Raw genomic sequence first — 25,550 nt, 5'->3', positions numbered from 1 at the left:
TTTAACTTTTGGAAACAGAAAACAGAGGAAACTAAATGTGTGTATGATCCTGATGACTGGTCTGGCCTAGTGGGTAGTGACCCTGCCTATGAAGCCGATGGTCCTGGGTTCGAATCCCGTGTATTTATGTGATGAGCACAGGTATCTGTTCCTAAGTCATGGATGTTCTCTATGTATTTGTACATTATATATATATCGTTGTTTGACTACCCACAACACAAGCCTTCTTGAGCTTACCGTGGGACTTAGTCAATCTATGTAAGAATGTCCCTATAATATTTCTTTATTTATCATTAAATGAAAGCGAGTGGTTCATTTTGCATACAATATGAAGCAGTGTGTCCATGCAAGTCATCAATCTGTAAGTAATCATGTCAGCTCTAACTTCTCACTTACTAACTTAAAAAAAAAACAACTGCAGGCGTATTTCATTGTAGATGGTTTTAACCACGTGATAAAAATAAGTGTCATATTTTCACACCATGTGACTATCATTATCTCGCTGTCACGAAGATAAATACAAATATCATATCCATGCTGATTTACTTAGAGTTCGTAAGAGCTAGTAATTAAATTCGCCTCCGCCACATGGTGCCGAAGAAAATGTAGACCATTTATGGTTAGTACTCATAATCTCAACCCTAGCCTTTTAGTATTTTTATGTATATGAAAGTATACGCAGTAATCATGCACATGTCATATACATTAAGGTAATATTCGACCTTAACTTTCGACAACTAACCTATAAACGTATATATCTATTATACCTATGCTTTTTGCCTGAAAACGTCACATCTTAGCTGCACCGTATCGGCGTCGCTTCAGTTTAGCATTTTAAAATTGTTAAAAGGTGTTAAAAGTTACCTTTGATCTGCTTTCCATTGTCGTCCCTAAACACAATGTTACGCCCTCCCGTCCGCTTCCACGATATGGTCGGCTCCGGCACCCCGGTGGCCGTGCAGCGCAGCTCCACCGCGCCGCCTTCCAACGCGCTCGCCTCGGAGCCGCCGTCGTCCGTGATGTCCGGGGGAATCACCACAGACAAGTGACCCATCTAAAACAACCAATTGAAAAAGCCGATTGAGCTTTAAATACATGCTGCATATTAATATATGCTCACCTAATGTGGTGGGCCCGATAACAGAAGCAAAGATAAAACAAATGACTATTCTATCTCCTGTTATCTTTTCATGCTCCCAAGTTATTGTTTCGATTTCTTCAACGCCAATGCCACTTAAATTTACGGTCTACAAATACTCTTCAAGTTGATCTTTATGTGTTTCTAAGCCGTAGCGCGTTAGTGTATCATTAGGACGAAAATCACAGCAAATGATTAAATGTTTTTTAGGAACCCGGCTTCTAAGGATGATGGTAAACGGAACCCTAGTACTAATCCTAAGTATCATAATTCATAATTCATTTATTGATTGCTTTTGTGGGTATAAAATAGGTCTTATAACTAGACCACGTTTTGGTGGTGGTAGTACGTTTACCACAAACCCTGTCAGTGCACTGCATTATTATGTACTTAAAAATTAAAAAAGTAGCATGCAATATCTACAACATCTATCATGCAGAAAGTTTACATATGTATAGGCTCTTAAAATTATTTAGACTCATTAAAGTTATAGTATTCATTAATATCATAAAAACAATTGGTAACAAGGAAATATTTAAGCTTTTTTAAAAACAAAGTGTCTGTTTCTATTTTTTATATGTTCTGGTAGCTTATTGTAAATGTTTACACACGTATGATGTGTGCTTGCACTAACAATTGGAATCTAGTGAACGAGCTTACTAGCCTATCTCTATTTCTCAGGTTTTGAGACAAACTACAATTGTCTTTTGCTTGCCTAAATAGCTGTTGATTATTCCTTGCAAATTTACAAAGCTCAAAAATATAAATTGAAGCTAATTTTTAATTCACAAAGTGCAAATGTAAACCTAGCCAGTTTTCCCGATACTTTTTCTAAGTATGCGGGCTTTCCAGTTTTATCCAGAGTCGATCTCAACTCCTAATAGAGAGCATGAGCTAACCGTTGCTATTTGATTATTATTGTAGACATACTCAATGTTTAAAGGTTTTTTTTTTGACGAGGTATAATCTGGATCAACTTTGTCTTAGAAATGTTCAGCATAAGATTATGATCACTAAGCCAATTTGTTATCTGGTCAAAAAATAGTTGTAACTGTATCTCTAAATCTTCCCTATTGCTACACTTAATAAAGGCAGTTATGTCGTCTGCGTAGAGGATGCACTTATGATACAAAACATTAGGTTAGTCATTTATGTATAACAAAAATAAGAAACATCCTAACACGCTACCTTGTGGTATAGAATTATTTGTTATTTGGTCACTAGATCTAACAACACTAGTCATATTCTTTTCGAAATCGTGATACTCAACTTCTACACTTTGCTTACGATTTTTCAAATATGATGAAAACCAATCATGAGCTTGGCCACGAACTCCTAATTGATGTAATTGATTGTTTAAAAGAATTTGGTGTGACACTCTGTCGTATGCCTTGCTCATGTCAAGTAAAACGGCTATCGCGTACTTCTTTTCATTTATTATATTTAATATTTCATTTTGGAATTGGTATAAAGTAAATACAGTCGATCTTTTGTTTCGAAAACCGTTTTGGCTGTCGTGATAGATTATTGAATTTGTCGCAAACATCTGTAAGCCTCTTAGCCATGGCAGACTCAAAAAAGTTTGAGAAAGTTGAAAGTAAATGTATGTTAGGTTACAGAAAAATATGTAAGCCATTTAAGCCTTTCACTTAAATATAATTATTATTTAGCTCTCAATCTGCAATCAAAATTATTATGATGTAGCTTTTCGTTACGTTTTAAGTTCGTCTTATATTAACATTAATAAACCTATTTGCAAAAACTAACCTAACCGGCCACCACCAGCGCAGCATTTTTATCAAAACGTAAATCAGAAGAGTTACAAAGTCGTGATCTCCCGCTACCTTCATAATACCCAATATAACGTTGATAATGTAACGTAATACCGAGAGTCGGGCTCACCTGACTGACCCAACCCTGTTTACGGGACTGTATAGCCGCACGTTGTTTTCTGCTCCTTCCCACATTATTAGGGGTGGTAGGGTAACGCTTTACTACGGTTATGTTATTTTATTTTGATTCAGTCTCGTATTATAAGAAAATTATGGTTTAACTTAACTTTGGGTTTCACAAATATTAGCTGCATAGGTACATATGTACAGTCGGCATTAAAGGTAATGAATCTTGTCTTCAAATACCGGTATAGTTTTTACCCGACTGCCAAAGGGAGGAGGGTAATGTTTTTTCGAGTGTATGTATGTATTTATGTCTGTTTCTTTGTGGCCTCCTGTAGCCTAAACGGGTTGATGGATTTTGATGAATGAGGTATCGTTAGATTCGTCTTGATCACGGGAGTGTCCGAGGATGTTTTTTTTTTTAGGATTCCCTTCCCTCGTTTTTGTTAGGATCGTCAGGTATAAACTGCAAGGAACCACCATGAATCTGGACTTGGTCGTAGAACTTTCAAATGGTATACTTACATAATAAGCTACAAAATTTTCGTTAAATAAAAACAACTAAAAAGTTATAAATAAATAAAAATACTATAAAAAAACGACTGCACACTAAAAAGAGGAAAACAAGCTCCACAAGAATATTGTTGTGGGGCTTGTTTTCCTCTTTTTAGTGTGTAGTCGGGTTTTTTTTTATTTTATTTTTCATTGAAAGTCTTTATTAAGCTTTACTTTCATGGATTGTTCATATTTTTTTGGACCCATGGTTCAAAAGTTACAAGGAATACACTTTTTTCGGAGCGACTTTTTTCTGAAAACTATTCTTGTTTTTATTTTACGACTTTTTCGGATTGATTTATAAATATATATCCAAGCCAAATACCAGCTTTCTAACACTAACGACGACGGAGCAACGCCTCGGACAGACAGACAGACGGACATGGCGAGCGAAACTATAAGGAAACCCTAAAAATAGGCTCATAAAGCTATTTATACATTACAACTATGTATTTGACGTAACACTGCTATACTAAAATATCCACACTAATTAACACTATGGTCTCACAATCACATCTCATCAAATTCAGTCAAAACATTCATTAAATTAAAACACGCCAAAGAAAGTCCTGAGTATTTTAAAAACCCAATATTAATAAATATCGTTGTAGAAATGCAGCGCGGAAACTAAGGCGCTCGCCAAAGTTCACCAAAGCAAATTGTTACAAATTGTAACCATAACTTGGCTTCCACTCAATTAGATACCGGCTGCAAAATACCATAAAGGCATGTAACCAAGCGTATTAGAAGTCGAACGCGACTCGAATACAATATTAATTGAGAACATTAACGAGATAGTTGCGCGGCAATGCGGACAAAGGAAAACATCGTTACAGTGCGCCCGCGGGAAACAACTAACTTAACATTTAATGTCGCCCCGGGTTAACTGAACCAGAATCGCTTCTAAAACCTGTTTTCTCTATATAATGATACTGTCTAAGGCATATAGGTAAAAACAGAACAAAGCGTGTCTCGTACAGAGCCACATTTCGTTTAATAACGCCAGATATACTCGTACCCATAACAACTTATTTTAAGCAAGTAATGGCAGCATTTTCAGCAATAAGTAATATTTTCTTGGATTTGATAATCTTTAAGCGTTTAGCTATGTATTTGCATGTACTCGTACTTACCCTAACTACTCCGTATACGAAAATGGTAGGTAGGTATTTTTGCCAATAGGTACGTGGCAGGAATCCTATAGTTTATAAGACGGTTGTCCCTCTGGCTAATAATGTACGGGCAGGGGTCCGTGAATGTTGCATGAAGACATATTGTTCACATTCCAGGGTGCGCGGCGGACTGACTTTGACAAAATTCCAGGGGCGCGCGGAGCGACAAGCCGGCCGGCCCAAGTATTTGTCAGGCGCAGGTAAACTCGCCATTTGATTTTTACAATGATTTAAATTATACCGTACCGATGTAAACTTAAACATTGCGTCAAACAAATGTGTTTAATACGCATTGTTGTCTCATATTAACCAATAACCGCATAATCAATAAACGTATTAAATTTCGTGTTAAATCATTGCATTTATAGATTACATTTAGTTGGTTTAGAAACAATACAAGCATTGCGTTTGAAATCTCACGATATAAAATTTAAATTAAACTAAGCATCTACGATTTAAAATTAACGTATTAATACAGTTAAGACAATACAGCAGTCACACCTAGTGGTAAATCCACAAAAATCGCTTCAATTATTACATTGATTACTGTAGAAGCACCACTCCAATAATATTACATTATTGTAGAGGCCGGGAAAGGGCAATTCGTCGATGATTTTCGATCGACAAAGAAGACGAATCCACGAATTGCTGTTCCTGCCGAGGCATATACAGGCATATATTATTTCCTCAAAAAATGCGAGGACATAAGATAAAATAATCTTAATTTAAGCATCAACCAGCACTCAAATCGAACCTTCACGTCAAAAACATAAAAAAAACAATTTCCCTCTTTAATAATAATTATTTTAAAAGTTAAAGGCACAACTATTCTGCCATTCAATACCATTCAATATAATTGTGCAATATAAACAGCATTTGCACGCATGAGATCCTTAAAAAAATATATAAGCCCGCGGTTATATTATCTAGCTGTTTGCGTTTTTCTTAGTGGATACATGTTTTAAAAAAGCGGCCAAGTGCGAGTCGGACTCGCGCATGAAGGGTTCCGTACCAAACCTCAATATCATTTTTGAAGACCTATCCGTAGATACCCCACACGTATGGGTTTGATGAAAAAAAAAATATTTTATTTTATGACGTATTAAAAAAAACTACTCGCTAGATCTCGTTCAAACCAATTTTCGGTGGAAGTTTGCATGGTAATGTATATCATATTTTTTTTTTTAGATTTTTCATTCTGTTATTTTAGAAGTTACAGGGGGGGGGGGGACACATTTTTTCACTTTAGAAGTGTCTCTCGCGCAAACTATTCAGTTTAGAAAAAAATTATATTAGGAACCTAAATATCACTTTTAAAGACCTATCCATAGATACCCCTCACGTATGGGTTTGATGAAAAAAATTTTTTTTAAAATATTTTATGACGTATGTATTAAAAAAAAAACTACTTACTAGATCTCGTTCAAACCAATTTTCGGTGGAAGTTTGTATGACAATGTATATCATATATTTTTTTTAGTTTTTTCATTCTCTTATTTTAGAAGTTACGGGGGGGGGGGGCACACATTTTACAACTTTGGAAGTGTCTCTCGCGCAAACTATTCATTTTTAGAAAAAAATGATATTAGAAACCTCAATATCATTTTTGAAGACCTATAGATACCCCACACGTATGGGTTTGATGAAAAAAGATTTTTTGAGTTTCAGTTCTAAGTATGGAGAACCCCCAAAATTTATTGTTTTTTTTCTATTTTTGTGTGAACATCTTAATGCGGTTCATAGAATACATCCACTTACTAAGTTTGAACAGTATAGCTCTTATAGTTTCGGAAAAAAGTGGCTGTGACATAATCGGACAGACAGACGGACATGACAAATCTATAAGGGTTCCGTTTTTTGCAATTTGGCTACGGAACCCTAAAAAGTAGAAATCAATACAGTAATAACTTCCCGTCCGCCAAAACACGACAATAATGGTTTGAATTTTTTAAATTTGAATTAGACTGTAATGAAGAACTTGCCGTACTATTTTTGCTACAATAAGGTGAACATTTCCGAGCATATTGGAGTAACATTTTTTGAAGTGAAAACTTCTTTAGCGGCGCTGTGCACTTTTTGTGATGGGGAAAACATGTTAAACTCGCGTCAGGGGTCACGTGACCGTCACATTGAAAATCGTCAGATGTAATTGGATGTAATATAATCCAGCCAAATAAAATATATAATTGTTAGTGTTATTTCAGAGTAGGTGTCAATACGTAACAACTTTACATAGTCGTATCACATTAGTTGAAATATTTCGCAGAATTTCAGCGATCATCGTGCCGATTTTTAATTATATATATTGTTTATATTCCTGAAAGATTGTTGAAAAACGTGCTGAGTTTTTATTTGTAATGGTTTGAAGTTCCTTGTGTAATAATGTATTGTGTGATCGAGAGCTGTAAGTCATATACGGGAAGAAAAGAAAATACGCAAGAACCGGTAACCTTTCATCGGTGAGTTTCATTCAATTTTGATGATATTAATTTATAGGACCTAACCTTAACATAAAAATCAATATTAGTAGTTTATTTAACTATCCCCGAATTCAATTCTGGATATATTTTTCATGTATTTTCGAAATTTTCTGCGAACTATGAAAGGTTATGTTTTTTCGCATAGTGATGTTGTATTTTTATCGACTTCAGAATAATGACCTAACGATATTCATAGCTTTATTTAGTAGAAAACTATGAAAGACATGAATGATCATTGGTGACCTTTTCTTAGTTAGTTATTTTAACCAGAAGACTCGTACTTTGATTTATTTTTGACAAGGGGAGTCAACAAAACGAGAACGTATAACGAAGAGACTATCAAGATTCCCAACTTCACAAAGATATCACGGCAAGGTATCCATTGGGAAGGCGCATAATGGTTCGGTTCGCTCTTTTTTGTATAACCAGAGCTCTATTCATGTCTTGCTTGAGCTGTTTACCCAAAATATGATACAAAATAAGATAAACCTTTTAAAAAAATAAAAGAATGTTTTCTTTAAATAAAATGAGCTAGCTTAAGGTTTTAAGGCACTTTCCCTCGAGGGCCCATATTTTTTTTCCATCCTCTATATTTTCTAACTCCGGTTTCCAGTTCAGCCCTGCATCAATTCGAATACCAAGCAACTTAACAACATCTATTACGTCTATCGATACTCCGTTTAAGACGACTTCAAGCTTATTGGCTTTTTAACCGACTTCATAAAAGATTTCTTCATTATCAATTCGAACATATATACCTGACGTAACAAATATAAAAAAAAGTTAGGTTAGTTAGGTATAGTTTGCTTCCTCAGAACTCCCTTATTTCTGAACCGATTTGTTTTTTTTTTTTTGTTTGAATGTATACAGTTCCTAGTTGTTCCGTTTTTGTCAAAACCCATTTCTTATGATGGAATCTATGAGGAATCGGCCCATGCGAGCGGCCGTTTCCGGAGGCCCATATTGTATGTTGGCGAGTCACCGCCTGCCCATTATTTTGTGTTTTTTCATATGATCAGGGCAGGTGCCATACTCAATTCCATAGTCCTGGTTAGTATTTTTCTTGCAATCATCGTATTCGGACCGGGGCTTATCCTTGGGTGCACTACTATAGTGTATACAGGCATAATCGTCAGTTGTAATAGTCACATCACACTTAGAGTAAATTGTCTTGACATTTTTTTTTTCAACCATCGTAATATGCATAAATGATGCATATCAAACCATGGTTTACCACAAAATTGTCCGTATTAGTTCAAACACCTTGTTTGAGAGCCTCTGGCCCAATTTGTGTGGTATATTTATTGGCATAAGTATATATTAACATCTAAAACGAGAAAGGTCCAAAAAATTCGATAAGTACGCATCATCAGAACTACTTTGATAAAAGTCCAGCCGAGCGCATGTATAAATAAATAGGACAAATATTTTCTGCCCGGCACATGATATCACATCGAGAATATTGCTTCCGCATTATTTTATATATCTTTATACAAGCCTACTACTTCTGTGCAGTCAAGTACCGGTTCCACACTGGAAGTCGCGCTAGATGTATGGAGACGCGCGCGAGCACGCAAGTCATGCTAGCCAATTAGATTCATTTTAATACAACGCTACATGAACACTAGAAATTACTTAAATAAAATAGAACAAAAAGCGAAACATATTGGCAGCACCAGTTGACATGTCAGATATATTTCGGGGATCTCGGAAAGGACTCCAACGATTTCGATGAAATTTGCTATATGGGGGGGTTTTCGGGGGGCTAAAAAACGATCTAGCTAGGTCTTATCTCTAGGAAAACGCGCATTTTTGCGTTTTTATATGTTTTCCGAGCAAATCTCGGTCTCCCAGATATTCGCATTTGTATGAGATTTTTGTAAACATAATCTTTGTTTTAAAATGCTTCTCTATTAAACTAGTTATTTTTCTATGATCATCAAAATTAGTAAAAAAACGTCAAACTCAGAAGATAACATAAAACGTGCTTTAAGGCGGTTAGCCTAAATGTCTAGTTGGCGGATTGTGATCTGATTTAGTGATGTTAATTGATCTACTGAAAAAACCGGTATCTTTTAATATGTACATAACTTTACATGACATATATCTATATGTAGAATTATCTACTGGTGAAATACTTTTGGTCTAATTTATCTGTTGGTAACAACAGATAAATGGTTGGTTTGAGGTTACATGGAATATCCGTTATATACGTCAACGGCAAACGTCAAATGTCAAACACCAAAATTAAAGGACGCACTTATAAGGCAGAAGGAGATGAATATAAGGATGTTTGTTCACGTGTTACCTGTTGAAGCTCAGTGGCGCCCTAAATAATAAATAAATTTCCAGAATTTCTTGTCGGTCTGTACAACAATGACATGTCTAGTCGCATGTCAAACCCGATGCTGAGTTCCTATTAGGTGCGAGAACTAAATAGGCTATGGATAATACATACAACATCAAAATTTGCTACTGTTGTAAAAATCTATTAAAAATATATGCGAGTAACAAAATATACCACCGATGGTTTTTTGATTTCGAGGTATACGACCAACAAACGGTTAATTCTTGGGATTAGTTGCCAAGCGGACCCCAGACTCCCATGGACCGTGACAACGCGAGGAGGAGGAGGATGATCATAAGTCATAGGTACCTACATATTTTTACATTTCCTTAGAGTGTAAATTCTTTTGCAGGGTACTTGATGATGATGTCACATGAATTTTACAAAGTCCTTTTGCATACTGCAAACCACAAGGATACTTATATGAGATTTACATCAAAACAGCGGAGCACGCTAGCGTTATAACAGATAGTATAAACACAGTGAGTACTTACATATAAATTCAAAGGATTGATGAAGCACTATGTTTGATGTCAGAGAATATAATATATTGCTGATTAGGCTGGAAGATGTGATTGTAAATGGAAAACAAAATACATTTTTTGTATTATTATGAGCCAGGCCACATGTTCACGACGCGGCACCGTCACCGTGAAAAGACGCGACGGCGCAAAAAATTTGGGAATCTTTGAATGCACCATTAAAATCATATTCAGATTAATCCAGATTTAACAAAAATAGAACGTCGTAGTAATAGTACTTGAGACGTAGCTCCTGATCTTTGGAGACCAGAACTATAATACCCAAAAAACCTCAAGCGCCAAAGTATCAAGGCATGATTAATACCAAATAAAATCTATCTATCTATCTACTACTAAGCTAATTGCACCATTGCATTGACTTTACAGCACACTAATTTTTTTTCTTAGATCTTCTTTGGTTAAGTATAAGCACGTTTAATATGGACAGCATAAAATCTTATAATAAATACTGGTTTTATATGGGGGCCCGTTTTCACTCGAGAAAATTATATAAAGTGACTAAGCTACCATATGTTGATCATATGGCTGTTGTTGTTGTTTTTATTGTAATCTAAACAGTGCAGTTAATTGACCAATTGTACACCTTATTATATTGACTTAGGGACTGTAGTTGGCCATGTAACTGTACTGTACTATATCTACTTGCTAAGTTAATTAATAACTATATCTATGTAAACAAAAACGTAAGCAAATATTGTCCTTTATTACTGAATAAAGATATTTATTATTATATTATTATTATATATATAAGCCAAAGGCACTGAACTAAACTGTGAAATTTAGTAAACGGTTCAGCCGTAACATCGAACATATTTATTGTAGGAGTACCTATATTTTTGTCACTTTTTGAGCAAAACACAACAAAATCGATTCCTAAAAATGTACAGTCTTTGTACCCCAGTCTTTAAGCTTATGATATATTATCAACCCTGATTGAACCAACGAACTGACTATTTTGTCAGAAAATGTATGCAACTGACAGATCAAAATAATATCAATCTTTATATAAATGTCCAACCAATTTTTTTATCGTTAACATTCCGTTCACGGCTCCGGTGTCAGGTTTGATTAAAGTAAGTAATCACGGAGCGTTTGCAAGTCACGTTTCTTTTCCTCGTCCACGCCGCGCACCGCGGTCGGCCGTATTGCCGTGTAGGCATCAACAGGTAAGCGAGTCATTTGTTATCCTACAAAAATATTTCACTTGAGTTAGGTCAACACGAAAGACGCAGGGAACTTAACAAGATGGAAAGCAACTCGGACGTGCAAAAATGCTTGCCTATTTGTCTGTTTATTTCAGTCCAGCTTCCAGCTTTGTGTACCATTTTTTTGTATATAATACGTCGGTGGCAAACAAGCATACGGCCCGCCTGATGGTAAGCAGTCTCCGTAGCATATACACACCTGCATCACCAGAGGAGTTACATGCGCGTTGCCGATCCTTACACTCTGCACCCTCGTTGAACTCTGGCAACCTTACTCACAGGCAGGAACACAACACTATGAGTAGGGTCTAGTGTTATTTGGCTGCGGTTTTCTGTAAGGTGGAGGTAATTCCTCAGTTGGGCTCTGCTCTAGATCTGGAATGTCATCCGCCTGCACTGTGTCCTACCACACAGAGCGAGATGATATTCACAATGCCCATACCTCTCTTTTGGACGTAGTTTAAGGACATACGGATTCCAAATTCTGTGCTAACAAACAAAGATTCTCGATTAGAAAACTTTACCCACTGGTTTCATGAAATGTATTTTGTTCGTATGTATGTAGAAGCGGTGGTGGCCGAGTGGATATGACGTCCGACTTGCGGGTTCAAATCCTGGCTTGTACCAATGAGTTTTTCGGAACTTATGTACGAAATATCATTTGATATTTACCACTAGCTTTTCGGTGAAGGAAAACATCGTGAGGAAACCTGCATACATCTGCGAAGAAATTCAAAGGTGTATGTGAAGTCCCCAATCCGAATCTGGTGGGGACTATAGCCTAAGCCCTCTCGCGCATGAGAGGCCTCTCATGCCTCTCAAATATCATAAATTCTATGAGATTACATGAAATACACCTTATTCAAATAAAAGGTCAAATTTTGAAATCGGTTCACATGATAGAGAATTATCCTCGAAAAACCAACATACGTGCATTACATCGCGCAAATTAGTTAGACAATTTGCCGATAGATGGCGCTGTACACAATTATACTTAATATAAGTACTTCTGTTCAAAAGTCTTTCGCCTTTATAGCTACACGATACGTATAATTCAAAGTTTGTACGGAACCCTCGGTGCGCGAGTAAAACGAATTCGCTCTTGACCGGTTTTTTTGCAATATAAACAGATAATATGTGTGTGTGCCCACCTATTACGAATCATTAGCTAGAGCACCTTAGAAAAATCGTATCCATTACAGTACTTATGGGGCTTAAAATCATAACATATAAGGAACCAGCAAGAAAGACCTAACACGTCCCTTACAACTTTATACAATACGAGGGAGCCCCTAACGCAAATGACCTTCGGTCTGAACCCCTTAGTTTTCTAATGTTTTTTTGTAGCTTATCATATTAACAGCAACGGCTATAAGCAATATAGTATACCATATTTACTTCAAAGTTCACTGTCTTCGATATATTAGGCATCAAAGTTGAAGAATTTTAGGCCAAAAAACTGGTTTACTTGGCATAACTTTTGTGTTAATTAGTTTAAAATTAAATCTCTGACCAGTTTTTAGTGACGTCAAAGACGAACCCAAACGTGTAGATTTCGAACAAAGATCAAAGTAACGAAAAAAGTGTTCGTTTAGACAATGTTTAAAAAAAAAATAAGTGTTCATTTCTTTCAAAATCCGGCTGACCAGACTGGAGATAAAATATTGAAGAATCGATAACCGTTTGCCTTATAATATAATTCTATTTATAGTGCAAATGTAGGAGTAACGACTCAAAACTAGTTAAAAATCGATGAAAACCACGGGGAGGCAATTGATTGCTTGTATCTTTTAAATCCAGCAGGCCATCCATACACATTGATCTGGCTGGGACTCAAAACCCCTGTAACTACTCTAACGGATTCGTTTTAGAAAAAAGTTGAAAAAGGCTTTTAAAAAATGACAAAAATAACAACAATTAACAAAAGTACATCTCATCTCTGTCGTAGGGAAAACGCTACTGCTTGCCATTTAAAGCGTTAGTCGATGTGTAAACGATGTTACGTAGGTATGACGCCGCATTACTCACCAAAGCGCTGGGGTTGTTTTTCCTGGTAATGGCGATACGTTTCCGAAGCGCGATGCGTCTAATTATTTTCAGGCTTGCAGTGCTCGTCCCCGACCGACGGAAAGATAAATGATTGAAAAATAACTTTTTATATTTACAAATTCACCTATACTTATTTCATTTCAACATGGCGTTCAGATTAACTTAGATTGTGCATGCTTTTGATTTCATGTTAATATTTTCCTCTATTTGGCGTTCAAGATTCAAGTTTGGCTCACCATAAAAGTCTATTTAAACAAACGTTTGACAAAATTTGATTGCTTTGTGTCAGCAAATCCCAGAAATTGTATTAATGTATTTGCGGTATCATTCGACGTTCTAATATAAACTATATTATGAATGACCAACGAAATCTATAAGAAAGGTAGTAGGTATTAATAAATAATTCTTGAAAGTTAACTTCTATGTAAATTTCTGAAGATTTTAACTAAATATAAATATCAAAGAATATCCTTATAAATAAGATTATCAATAAGTAATATTAAATAATATGTTTTTTTGTTGTTATATTAACTGAATAATAATCTAAGCTAGTAATTATCTAAGCAGTGCAATCGTGCTAAGTGAACTATGATTTAGACACCTGTCTAGAACGAAATAATAAATAAATAAATATTATTATACACAATACAAGCTTAAGCATAATCCTTTGAGTATAATAAATCCCGTTGGTACGGAGCTAAACCTTGCCACAATATTTAGGAAGCGGCTCTGGGTTTTAGGCGGCCGCTTTAAAGCCATGGTTTGGCTTTATGTTATTAAAGTAAAGGCCAGATATTTATGTTAGAGGTACGGTGGGTGCAGTGGGGTAACATTTTACAGCTCCGAGCTGGATTCCTTCGAGCAGTCTGACAAATTCCTCGAGCGCCCGAGTAAAGTGTTTGTTACGGCGGCGTTAGTTGCAACATCAGGAGGCAACTATGTGTCGAAGAATGTGTTTACGGTGCCAAGAATGGAGCTCCTTAGCGTAGGGGATTCATATCGTAGGGGCTGCCTGTTAGCTACTTAGCGGAGAAATGGCTTCATTACACAATTCCAATAATTATTCCAAAAATATAATTATGAATAACTTAATTCTTGCACTCAAACGATCATCAAACATGACTCCGATGTTATTTAATGATATGAGTCCAATATTACAAACTAAATTAGCTACCTATACATACAGAAAGACTTACTACGAATAATCTGTTTAACGGCAAAATGGGTATCGTATTCAAATCAGGAATAAGTACGGAAACGCATTTTTCGTCGTAAAAAAATATAGTTGGTCTACCTTAGTTTAATAAACTCTACAATTTTTTTATTATAAACATGTTGTGCACATTACGCCACTCAACGTTAAAATTAGTTACAATGTTTGTCGCAATTTTATTAAATAAAATTAAATTTATCTAAGAGTGGGTAATTTATTAACAAAATTTGGTGGTTCGGCCACATTTGTCGCAGGCCAGCTGACTACGTAGGAAACATATGCCTTCACCTAGCCCTTGACGGCCCCCGACCCCACGGCAGACCAAAAACGCGATGGCTTCATGTCCTGAAAGCGGATATGAGCGTAAACGGGCTCACACGAGAGGACGCCCAGGATTGCGCAAAGTGGAGGAAAGCAAGCAGGAAAGCGGACCCTGGCAAAGGCCGGGATATCGCTAGGTAGATGAAGAAGAGTAATTCGGCCCGAACTGAAACTCGCGTTTCGCTATACAGGTTGTTCGGTATTTAACGGCCAACCTTCTAACTACCGACAGGGTACTCGTACCTTAGGCTGCTCCAGAAAATGGACTAGTAAAAGTTTCGTGGTTTTCGAGATAATCGAATTGTTCTTTCTTGCTAGCACCTTAATTCTGTCCTATCGGCGGTTAGAAGGTTGTCCATTAATTACCAGACATCCTGTATAAAGTGGAATCGTAGACATTTATTTAACTTTCGTCGCGATTGAATAAAAAAAAATCAAGATGGCTGTCGTTTTTTACAATTTCAACCTTTATCTTTTAAAGGGCTTTTCGGATCCTCATAACAATTTTCATCACAATCAGCCCTAAAATGAAGAAGTTCAAGATGGTAGCCGTTTTGTTCACATCAAATAAATATGTCGATATTTCAGTTGGCAAAGTTTCACTTGACAGGTTGAAGTAATTTTCCTTTCGGCCGTGTATGTAACCGAGTTTTGTAACCAGGTACAAAATAAGAAAATTTACTCTTTTCTCATAACCAGTAACAAAATTTACACACTGTACTGTGTGTATGTTTTTAGGGTTCCGTACTCAAAGGGTCAAACGGGACCCTATTACTGAGACTCCGCTGTCCGTCCGTCCGTCCGTCCGTCCGTCCGTCCGTCTGTCACCAGGCTGTATCTCATGAACCGTGCTAGTTAGCCAGTTGAAATTTCTACAGATTATGTATTTCTGTTGCCGCTATAACAACAAATACTAAAAACAGAATAAAATAAATGTTTCTTTCCAATCTCGAGGTTCTCATCCAATCACCGAAGTTAAGCAGCGTCGGGCGCTAGTACTTGGATGGGTGACCGTTTTTATAGATAATGGTACGGAACCCTTACTGTGCGAGTCCGACTCGCACTTGGCCGATTTTTTTTATATACTGTATCGATGCAAATAAATAATTTCTGATTTCTGATTTCACGCCACTGTTCGGAAATGTAGCAATAGATTGTCTAAAACCAAGCTGGAAAGTAGGCAATAGCTGTAGCACCTGAACCACCACTACTACAATGTTTCATTGTTATCATCATCTGTCATTGATGATCATTGTTATCATCATCTGTCATTGGTGATGGTAAAGGATCACTCGTGCGTCTGTATGTCCGTCTGTCACAGCCTATTTAGCAATAACGCTTCTAAGTTTAGAGTCGGTTTGAAGCAAACAACAGAAAAACGCCTCTTAAAAGTGATAAAAAAAAGTAAAAAAGGCGGGATCGGAAAATACTTAGGTACTGACTTGGATAGTGTAAATTGTGTTTAAATAAAAAATACGAGAAACACGTATCTACGCTATAAAAATTAGTACTTTTAGTGAAGAAAATGTAAATGTTCCTGGCAAAAATATATCACTTTCTTTTACCAATTGTCCTCATGCCAATATAAATATTAATGTCTATTAAAGTACTTATTTTTGTTTCCTCGCAGTAGTCGTGAAAAGCACAATGTAATGCCTCGGCCGGAAATGCTAAAGATGGACTCATATTATTTGAGACTGAGAGACTCAAATTCACTCATCCATCTTTGAGCGGTAACTGGTAACGAGAAAAGATAAAACTTTCTTCTTTTCTAACCTCACAGCGGTTACAAAACATAGTTACCAAAACAGCCGAGAATGTTTGAGTTTGTAACTGGTTATGAAAAATAAGTAAACTTTCTTATTTTGTATCTGGTTACGTCGTACGCGGCCGAAAGGGTAACTTTTATCGAAGTTGTGATAGGTAACCCTACGGATTCATATTAAATGGCCTTTCAGATCAGACCAATTACGAAGAAATTCAAGATGGCGAACTATGTTCATTATTGACCCCCAATTTGTATTAAAAATCCTTTCGTACATCCTCAGATCTCGATTTCCACTTCACTCAAACCAGTGATTTGATTACTAATGTTTGAGATGCCCCCTAAACAGCCTTAGTTTCCCGAGTAATCACCACCATTGACCAGACTACGACATGGACCACTTACCCTATGTACCTACGCTATGGACACGCATACTTTCCTGCAATAAAGTTGACGAGAACAATATGAGCCCTCAACAAATAGTTTTTGGGCCTTCTACGATTTTTTATAACTGTAACTTTTACCGTGTGCATCATGAATTGGACCTAACTCAGTGCTGGTCTTCCATAAGACTTTGTTATACTACTTGCGGACCTAATTTTTCCGTATCACAATACAACAGCTTCCTTTGATTGCCATTTGTACTAAGCAAAAATCCACCCATGTACTTTCAAGATTTTTTTTACAGCGCAATAAGTTAATAATTCAATAATTTACCGAAGAATCCTCAAAGAACTCTGTTGTTTAACAGTTTCGTTTTCAAAGAGGTCGTTCAAAGAATGTTAGCGATTTAAAATTTGCAGTTGTTTAAAAGTCCGGGAGAAAGCGCGAAGCTGAAAAATATAGATAATAAGTGAAATATTCACAAGTATCTTCATGAACGGCTAGCGGCTTCGAGTTCTGCGATGTAAACATTTCGCAAACGGGACTTTAATCCCGGTCATAAAAGTAATCTGCCCATAAAGCTACGCGACGATGGACGACATAAGGGTAGGGATTTACTCTCGAAAAGATCCTGAAGTAATTAAGATAAAATATCAAGAGTTTTTGATTGTAACCGCCGGGAGCAATTCGACTGCTCGCTCGTTTTTCATTCGGTGCTCATATAGAGTTAATCCCCGAGCATGCAATAAAGCTCTTAAATTATTTGTGTTCCCGGCAAAATTACCCATATTGAAAATACCCTCTGGTGCCAACAGATCCGTTACATACTTATGAATAAAGCGTTAAATTTTGTGAGCCTTTGCGAATCTATAAATAATTCTTGTTCAGCCTGATGGGCTTAAGAACTGTTCGCGGTATTGATTAGCAATTACTCTACCGAAATAGTTTTGTTTAAATAATGGACAGGATTTTATCTAACTAACGAGCGAAGCGAAACGAAGTTCTTACATTCAACTATGTTAGAAATTGGCTTTGATAATTTGTTCCGTGATAACTTTGGTATATTTGTTTCAATATCAATAAAATTAGGAAAAAGCGTGGATTAGTTAGTCTAGATATTATATATTTTTAGTTCTAACACGATCAAGTGGTTATCGAGCCTAGATAGCAAGCCCAAACGCGATTTATTGAGGGGTCTTGCTATACTAGGTAGGGTAGGTGGACCGGTTTGCGTGTACGCGATAAATTGGGCGTATTAAATGGCATTGCATCACATCTTGAATTTCTTCATAGCTGATAATATCACGACGAAAATGTATAAGTGCGGACTCAAAAGGCCGCTTACAGAAATCTACAACGTACAAGTTTGCCTGTCAAATATCAAAAGTGCGACCAAAATCGCAATGATGACAAATTTCATTGGACATAGTGCATGCAGAAATAATATGTGATTACGTAAATTATTTTCTGACATAATATTTTGATTACGTATATTATTTTTAATAACCAAATAATAATATAAGGTTCAACAGTAAAGGGACTGATTACCAGTTTGGTAGACGGTATATCGGCCTGCCAGTTATTCGCGATTGGTAGCTTTTACGAATAACTGGCAGGCTGATATATCGTCCGGTGAACTGATAATCAACGGGCCCCTTAAGGCTTCGGATAAAGAACCCTAAAAATCTATTAGTAACGCCACTCGCGTTTTTAAATAAAATGCAGTTTTAGCAATTTGTTAGTTTTACTGCTGAATTCATCGCGATTATTAAAACAGTATTTAAAAAGTTACGAGGTACCTAATGGTTTTGGTTTGTGCATAATTTCAACATGTCGGCGCGTCAACTCGGGGTCGGGAAAAGGGTTAGAATGAAAAAATAAGCTCGTCCATCACCGCCTCTGTCAACAGGGCTCGCCATCAATGCCGCAAAAACAATTAGTAGGTCAATATTTATTTAATCGCCCCAACCGGTCGCCATGAAAGATTACCCCGACATCTGCACAGATAATACTCGCATAACTGGTGAGAAACTGCCCTACCCTTAACTAAAATAGTATTTCTAAGAAATTAGTTAAACTTTTTATTCGGATTAATATATATTACTTATATACAAAAAGTGCTGCGATGAGTAATATTGACCTAGAGCCTTGATACTGACATTTAAAGATGTAGGTATTTATGTAAAAATTGATCGAACTTAAATGACTCAAAATTGTAATTACTACACATCAAAATTTGGTTTTTGAACAGTTGTAAAATCTGACACTAATTCAATTCAATTCAATTCAAAATGTTTTATTTGCAAATATAAGTACGAGTAGTACATACAGTGATGATTATCTTACAATGAGTAGTGTCGCTATATTTGACCAACAGGCATGCAAAAACCATATGTACAAATATGTAGGAACGATTTTAATTTTAAACGTATTATATGTTTAAGATTAAAATCATTCCAAGATATAGGTAGTCTTACATCTAAATTAAATTAATGTATAGAGATATGAATATAAATCAAAATCAAAGAATTAATGACATTTACTATTAAAAAATATATTTTTTTATTTTTCTTATTTATTACTAATAATAATAATAATTAAATTAATAATTAAAAATTAGGACATTATAACATAATACATATAAAACTTAAAATCTAAATCTAAAAATAAATAAAACTAATCTTAAAATAAATAATTAAAAACTATCCCCCTGCGGCATGGTGCCGTAGATGCTGGCAGCATTTCCTCGTTGTATCGCAATACTTATTCTTTGTGCGAGGAAGCTGCCAGATCTTATTTATTACTATTAAAAAGGGAAGGAGATTTACTATTAAAAAGACTATTTTCATTATATTAAGACCTGGCTGTCAAAAAAAATATTTTTTTAAAAGTAAATGAGAATACATAAATCGCAATGTAAAAGTCATATAAAGAAAATAAATAAAACCAAAATTTAAATTAAATTTTCAAATAATCCGAGAGACAATAGTAGCATTTATCAGCTAAGAATGCCATCAATGCTCGTTTAAATTCAATTGTATCCTTATTCCTAATTGTGTCGGGCAGTTTATTATAAATTTTGCTTCCCAAACAAATCACACTCTTTAGTTTAAAGGCAGTATTAGCTAATTCTGTATGAAAGTCGATTTTTACTACTCTTTTACTTCGTGAATGCGTTGCTTTTTTAAAAAGTGTGGGATTTGTTTTAACTAAGACAGCAATTTCATAAATAAAGAGTGAAGGTAGAGTAAGGACTTTTAGACTTTTGAAATGTGGAACGCAGCTACCGAGTGTTTTTAAGCCACATATTGCTCTTATACATCTTTTTTGGGCTTTAAAGACTAATTCTCCATTTGTAGAGTTGCCCCAAAAGATAATTCCATACCTCAAAGTAGACACAACATAACCATGATACGCAGCCATAACTGCATCCCTACTGGCTATCATTGCAAGTCTAGATAGCGCATATGAAAATATATTTAGTTTTCTACAGACTTCTTCTGTATGCGGCTTCCAGGTTAATCGAATGTCTATTTTAATACCTAAGAATTTGGTTGAGTTTACAGTCTCTATTTCAGTTCCTAGGTTGATTGGAAAAGGAATTTTCCGTTGATACAAGTGCATAATTTTTGTTTTGTTGATATTGATTAATAAATTATTATAAGCAAGCCATTCAATAATATTGCATAATGTCATACTAATTTCAGATTCATAATTACTCTCATTATCACATTCAATAATTACAGTGCTATCATCAGCGAATAAGACCATTGAATATTTTATATGGTTAGGGAGATCATTAATGTAAATTAAAAACAAAAGGGGCCCTAGAACACTCCCTTGAGAGACTCCGTAGACTATTTTGCGTGTGTTGGACATATACGATCTTTCTTCTTTAGTTTTAGGACATATTTGGACAAGTTCAATTACCTGGAGGTCACTAAGGTATGATTTAAGCAGATCAAGAACATTGCCACGTATACCGTAAGAGACCAATTTCTTTGCTAGTAATTGATGGTTAACATGGTCAAACGCCTTTGTCATATCCATATAAATTGCACAAATACTTTTTCGCTTGTCCATAGATTCGATTACAGGCTTTATTAAATCAAAGATGGCGATGTTAATTGTCTTTTGCTTTCGGAATCACTGCCATTAATTATATGGCTAAGGGGATGAGCAATAGTGTAACAAACATATTTGATCACTTTGGTGCAAATATCATCGCATCCAATACTGTTTTTATTTTTAAGTGATTTTATTATATTAATTACATCTAGGGCGACGGTTGGTCGCATAAACATAGAATGTGGACAATTTACTTTTGTATCAAATGTTTGTGTAGATGTTTGGTTGTTTCTTTGTATTTGGTCTATAAAATAGCCATTAAATGAATTCGCTATATCGTTTGGGTCACTAATAATTTGTTTATTTAATTTAAGTTTTCTTATTGGTTCCTTAGGGAAGTCTTGTTTAACACTGTTGATTATTTCCCAAGTGGCTTTGGATTCATTAGTTGAGGATTTAATATGATGATTATTTTGTGACCGTCGGGTAAGCGTTATAATTGTTTTTATATCTGGCATTGTAATTCAGATATATGTTTTTATTATTAATATTAGGGTTCAATCTTTACTCCCAAAGAAGTTGTCTCCTCTTTTTGCTACAAAGTTTTATGCCACGAGATATCCATTTTGCTTTTTTGTTAGTTTTTAATTTAATGGTATTCATCGGGAAACACAAATCATAAAAGCATTTAAAGGTTTCTAAAAAAGCGTTATAAGCCTCATTCGCGTTGTAGGTATTATATACTTCTGAAAAGGATAAACTATCGAGGCACTTCTTAAAGAGAATTAGATTTTCAGTGCTGTAGTCGCGGCGTTTTATTTTCCGGGATTTTATTGCGCAAGTTTTTTTCACGGGACACTGTAATAATTGAGCCGTGTGGTCTGATAGTCCTAGATCAATAATGGTGCTCTTACAGCCTTTGATATTATGGGCAAAGTTATCAATGCACGTATTACTTATTATTCTAGTCGGTTCCTTAATCTCTAGAAGGAGGTTATGACTCTGTAATAGGTTTTCAAATTCTAGTGAGTTGTTGTTTCTATTTAATAAGTTGATATTAAAATCTCCGCATACGATGATTTTCTTTCGTTAGTGATTACAAACTTTATATAACAAGTCATCTAATTTAGCGAAAAATATTTTAAGATTAGATTACGGAGTTCTGTAAATACAAATGATAATTATATGATGATGTAACAGTTCAATAGCGCAGCATTCAATAGAGCATTTGATAGAAAATTGCTTAACAATATCCAATTCCTTAAATTCGTGCTGATTTCTCACTAAGATACAGGTACCTCCTCTTCGTTTGTCCCGCGAGAAGCTAGCTGCCAGGGTGAAGTTCGGTATTGTGACTAAGTCTTCCAGTCCTTCCGGGATAAAGTGCTCGGTGATGCAAAAAACATCGATTGGGGTGCGGTGCCCGGCTAGTTCATTCAACTGGACCGTTAAGGCATCTGCTTTATTTAGTAGCCCCGCTATGTTTTGGTGTAAAACGCGGATGGACTTGTACGAAAAAAAGCCGCATCATTATCATTTCCTCTTTGTGGGCTGTTTGTGCACTCTGATAATTTGGAATTATTTGCTTCATCGTTAAGTTCATAAAACTCGGTTTGGTATTTTATAGTTGCGACCAGTTTACTAATATTGTCGTGCATATTTCTTATCCCTCGTTTAATAATTTTTCCTGTGCGCTGTGAAAACATATCTAGAGTAAGGTCCATGTTGGAATCATAAAAGTATGCGTATTTATTTGTGTAGTTATCGAGATTGAGCATACTATTAAATAGCTCGACACGGCAGTTGTAGATTGGTGCTCCACAAATATATGCAGGTACACAAATGATTATATTTGTGTGCGTAATTTTCATTAAAGTATCCCTTATAGATAGTACCAGCTCTGTGTATTTTTTTGTTGTTTCAAAGTCATTTTCACCTATGACGATGACACAAAAGTCATTTAATGTGAAATCAAGCACCTTTTGGTCTAGATTTTGGAGCATTAGCTGAATTCCGCAACCTAGGGTGCGATAATGACAGCAGTTAAATTCGGTATAATATGTGTGCATAATGCTAGCCATATTGAATTTCTCATCAGTACTTAAAATTATGAGCTTATTTCTTATGTCTACTGTTTTCTTATATAATATTTTGTACATCAGCCGTCAGCTGCGAATCTTTTGGTATTATTGGCAATTGGGAAATAGCAGGCTCTGTGACCTGATAAGGTGTGTCTGAATTTTGAGTGGAGTCCAAGGTAGATTCATCCAGGGGTCTGACTTTTCCCATTTTTCCTTTTGGACTCAAACTCCTACGGCGTGAAGCCTTAGTTTTTGTTGTGACTAGCTATTCTAAGGGAGTCGATTTAAAGGGTTAACCCTCCGTAAGTATTTTTTTGTAAGCTTTGGTTTTCTTTTGTTGACTTTGTACGATTTTTTTTAAGGTCTTGCACTTCCATATTCAAATTAGCTATTTCATTATGAGCAGTTGTAAGTTGAGTGGTAAGGTTAATTATTTCCTGTCTAAGCTCTTTTATTTCCGAGCTCTCTAAGGTAGAGATGTTTGGTAGACTTCTAGGTGTGTGACCCCCAAAAGTAGAGTCAAGGTGGTCTGAATTATTGTTCACATTGGACAGATCCTCTAGTAAGCTTTGCTGACTAGGGGATCTTAGCTGCTCCCTAGGTGTGGCAATATGTTGCTGGCTGGGCGTTATAGAAGATGATATTCCTGTTATATTGTCAATTTTGTCTAAGATACGGCATACCTCCAGCGTGTCTTCCAAGCATGGGCTACTAGATGCATTGCATTTTAAGATCGGATCAGCTGTGGATCCATCGTTTGCGTTATTATGGTGATCATTAATAATATCATGCGTAGCTGACTCAGGGCAGGTTTGTTTTTTTCTGCGAGTAATAATATTTCGCTTTGTGGATAGAATCGGGGGGGGGGGGGGGGGGGGGGGGGGTTCTTCACAATATGATCCGCATATTTTTCACATTGTTTTCCGCCCCGACAAGTGTTACATTTCCAATTTTTCTTTTCTTCTGGAGTGATTGGCAGTAATATTGTCTTTGCTCCAGAACTTACACATCCTGTATCATATATTTTTTTACACATGCTGCATAAGTTTTGTACACAAGCAACATTTTTGTTTGGTTGCCATTTCAAATAGTGTTCTTATACGATTTAAGATATTTAATAACTAGTGACACGCAAAACAGCGCCACATGCATATGTGCAGTTAAAAAATAAAAATAATAATAGAAAAAATCAAAAATAATAAAAACTAAAAAAGAAAAAAGAGAAAAATATGCAAAAAGTTATTCAGTTCATAGGAATCGAACTCGGTCACACTGCGTCATACTCTCAACAGGTACCGCACAGCCATCAATGCATAGATGCATTTGACAAATTTAAGGATCGTTAGATGTTATTGTCATAAGACACATTTATAAGTAAGATCCGATGGCGGTCAAAGTTCAAGTCAATTTAAACGTAGAAACGGTCACTTTTATATTTACAATGTTCATATTTCTATTCACTGCGCAGCTTTTATTATTTATGTCACTGTAATTATGTATTTTAGGACGGTTAGTTCTCACTTAAAGCGTTGTTTTGTTAGATTTCAGTCTAAAAGTAAACATTAGCAAGTCTGTAGTTTTTTGTATATTTATAACACTTTTTGGTCATACTGCACTTAGATAACACTTCCACACATTTCACGTTTTGTTATTAACACGTCAGTCTTATTTTTATTTAATTTTGGCATTATTTTCTATTTTTAACAATAAAAGATCGCGGAGCACTTGTTTACATGAGAGCTAGCGCCATCTCTCACTAAATCATACCTATTCGATTTTTTAGGTGTTAAACCTTGCTCCAAATTAAATCTTGCGTTGAGAAATGGGAAATTATTTATTTATATTCAATCGTACATTAATTATTGTGTCTAACTACCTCTACCTAATCATCATCTGTAAAAGATTACCAACTGCATAGCCACTCAGTTTATTTTTAAATTCACTACTTATATTATATCCGTTTGGAGAGGTGCAGCTGAAAGCCGTTTTATAGACTTAGAACGAGCGCAAAGGACATTGGTTAAAGTCATGTATTTTAAAAAGATTAGATTTCCAACTGACCTACTGTACCAAATTGGTGTACTTTTGTCAGTTCGGAAATTATATATCCTACAAACAACCTTAAAAAAGCACAAGATTCTGCCATTAAACCCGAACTATAAAAGAAAAAGAGTAATACCAAACATAGCTATGCTACCTAAAAGTATGAGTACCAAATATTTTTAGTTCTAACACGATCAAGTGGTTATCGAGCCTAGATAGCAAGCCCAAACGCGATTTATTGAGGGGTCTTGCTATACTAGGTAGGGTAGGTGGACCGGTTTGCGTGTACGCG

General features: G+C 35.7%; 1 protein-coding gene across 1 annotated transcript in view; it reads right to left on the bottom strand.

The window, feature by feature from the left end:
• The window catches only part of LOC133516083 (lachesin-like), a 118,746-nt gene that overhangs the window by 28,674 nt on the left and 64,522 nt on the right, over positions 1 to 25,550 (bottom strand). Inside the window, exon 5 of the mRNA XM_061848795.1 lies at positions 865 to 1,054. Within this exon, the coding sequence (XP_061704779.1) occupies positions 865 to 1,054 (190 nt within the window). The remainder of the gene's footprint in view (positions 1 to 864; positions 1,055 to 25,550) is intronic.

This window comes from Cydia pomonella, chromosome 3 (genome assembly GCF_033807575.1).
Source record: "Cydia pomonella isolate Wapato2018A chromosome 3, ilCydPomo1, whole genome shotgun sequence".
NCBI classification, from domain to species: domain Eukaryota; kingdom Metazoa; phylum Arthropoda; class Insecta; order Lepidoptera; family Tortricidae; genus Cydia; species Cydia pomonella.
This window is presented reverse-complemented; position numbering and strand designations above follow the sequence as displayed.